The sequence below is a fragment of the Sinocyclocheilus rhinocerous genome, unplaced genomic scaffold (assembly GCF_001515625.1).
Source record: "Sinocyclocheilus rhinocerous isolate Xijiao unplaced genomic scaffold, SAMN03320098_v1.1 scaffold1013, whole genome shotgun sequence".
NCBI classification, from domain to species: domain Eukaryota; kingdom Metazoa; phylum Chordata; class Actinopteri; order Cypriniformes; family Cyprinidae; genus Sinocyclocheilus; species Sinocyclocheilus rhinocerous.
Window position 1 is genome coordinate 222,588 of NW_015642049.1, and position 2,032 is coordinate 224,619.

General features: G+C 41.3%; 1 protein-coding gene across 1 annotated transcript; it reads right to left on the reverse strand.

Moving 5' to 3' along the window:
* Positions 1–2: 2 nt before the first annotated feature.
* On the reverse strand, positions 3–1,324 carry LOC107755357 (putative all-trans-retinol 13,14-reductase; the record flags this gene model as incomplete). The annotated part of the gene is made up of 5 exons (XM_016572136.1): positions 1,165–1,324; positions 888–1,070; positions 546–787; positions 246–441; positions 3–139 (listed from the first exon to the last, which is right to left on the reverse strand). Coding segments are annotated over exons 1-5 (918 nt in total), but the record flags the coding sequence as incomplete, so codon positions are not given.
* Positions 1,325–2,032: the final 708 nt, after the last annotated feature.

Here is a 2,032-nt window from a genome sequence, read left to right on the forward strand (position 1 = left end):
TTTCCTCCATGCCTCTCCAAAACCTGGATGATGTGGTACGGGATCTCGCTAGCACCACCCTTAGGATAGTATACGCCACGCTTGGAGTGGTGAAGGAAGAGGGCGTCAATCATGCAGCTGTTGTTTTTGGGTGGGACACCTTCAGGAGGAAAACAGTGTTTCTAGTTGAAACTTCTCCAAAAGAATTTAATAAAATAGCTCAATGCAAAATAAGTTGGGAGCAGACTAGAAATTTCTTCTCTCACCATAAAATATTTGAGAAAACACAGTGAGGAGGTCTTGGTTGCTAGTGAAAGACTTGACCACGTCTGTTGTACTGGTGCGGGAGTATCTGAAAATTGGGGAGATCAAGTCCGCGATTCCACTCCACAGTATGAAGCGAGCAAACCAGAGTGGGACCATCTTCAGCATACACAGCAGATGGATCTTCTTGGAACAGATCTATTAGGAAAATATGGAGACATTCATATATAATTCATAGGGCATTTAAAGGCCATACTCTGCAAAGTCTGGTTTTACAAAAACGTCAACAAAATCATAAATACCTTCATGATTTTGAAGAGCTCCTCTACTGCCTTGGTATCATTGGGAAACTGCTTCTTAAGATGAGCCTCCATCTGCTTCTTGCCACTGTAGATAGTGTATTCTTTACGTTGTTTGCCTTTACCAATAACAACCGTGTCCACATGGAAACCCTGCTCAGCAAAATGCACCTGGCCATCAGTGATCAGATCCAGCGCAACTTTCAGGAAGCCGTTTTCATGAAGTTGTCCAACATAATGGAAGCCTTTAAGACAAAAATAGATCATGCAGTTATTAAAATGCATTCAGCATTTCATCAAGCAATCATTTATACAACTCCATGAACATTGCTGAGGTTATCTTACCACAGTCAAACTCAAAGCCTTTTTCAGTGAAGGTCTTACACAGGCCTCCTGCCTGCTTGTCTTGCTCCAACACCAGGACTTTCTTTCCTAGTTTGGCTAAAACTGCCGCTGCTGTCAAACCACCGATACCGCTGCCAATCACAATAACGTCCAGGTTTCTGGGCACCTCAAACTCATCAAATACTGTAGGGTAAGAAATGGAGAATTAGTCAGTATTATACATGTTTGCATTCAAGTTGTTTTACAATTCAGTCTCTCTGATCTAAAGCTTGCTTACCTTTTCGAAGCACTCTGTTCTTTTTCTTTTCATCTGTAGCTAGTGGGCCTGGAAGGCTTATGGTCTCCTTGCACAGTCCACTTCTCCTGCCAAACAGGTACCAGTATGTGCCACGAGCCCAGTCCACAAGCCATTCAGAGAAGAGCAGAAACCACCTCATTTTTAGTTGCTGGAAAAAGAAGAGCAGTTGAAGAGCAGCTGCTGTTTCAGTTGGAGTGTCTTCTGGAAGATTTGACCTCTGTAAGGTGAAGGAAGCTCATCTGGCTCTTTTCAAAGCCAGGAGTCTAGTGCTGGTGGTTGAGTGCAGACCCTATTTATTGGTGTAAATTGTGGGTGGAAAGAATAAACATGTTTTATCAACATCTGTGTACCTTGATTCAATCAGATTCACAGACTGATTGTTTTGCATTTAGTTGCTTGTCATGGTATTGCATAAGATGAAGGTCAGTGTGGGAAGGCTTTTTTTTTTTATCTTTTAGTAAATCACCTTGATTGTCTGTATTGATTAAAGAAATGTTTTACTCCGCATCAGCTTCAAACCCATGCACTTTCTCTTCTTTATCACTTCATCTGTACTTTGTTCAGATATTTTAAGTTGTAGATGAATAGTTTTGCAAAGGCTGCAGAATTGAAAGACGCCCCAGTACCAAACAATTGGGAAATCGAATCAATGTTTTTAGGACAATGTCCAAACTGCTAGTCCACATACTGGCACTCAATCATCAGCACAGGTGGTCTTTGAGAAGCAGGAATATATGAGAGTTTTAGAGTATTGAAGATATCAATGAGTTGTAGTATCAGAAAGTAATTTCAGTGGTGATTTTCCCCCCTCAATGCAATGTCTATGCACCACAACTGCTTCTTTAAA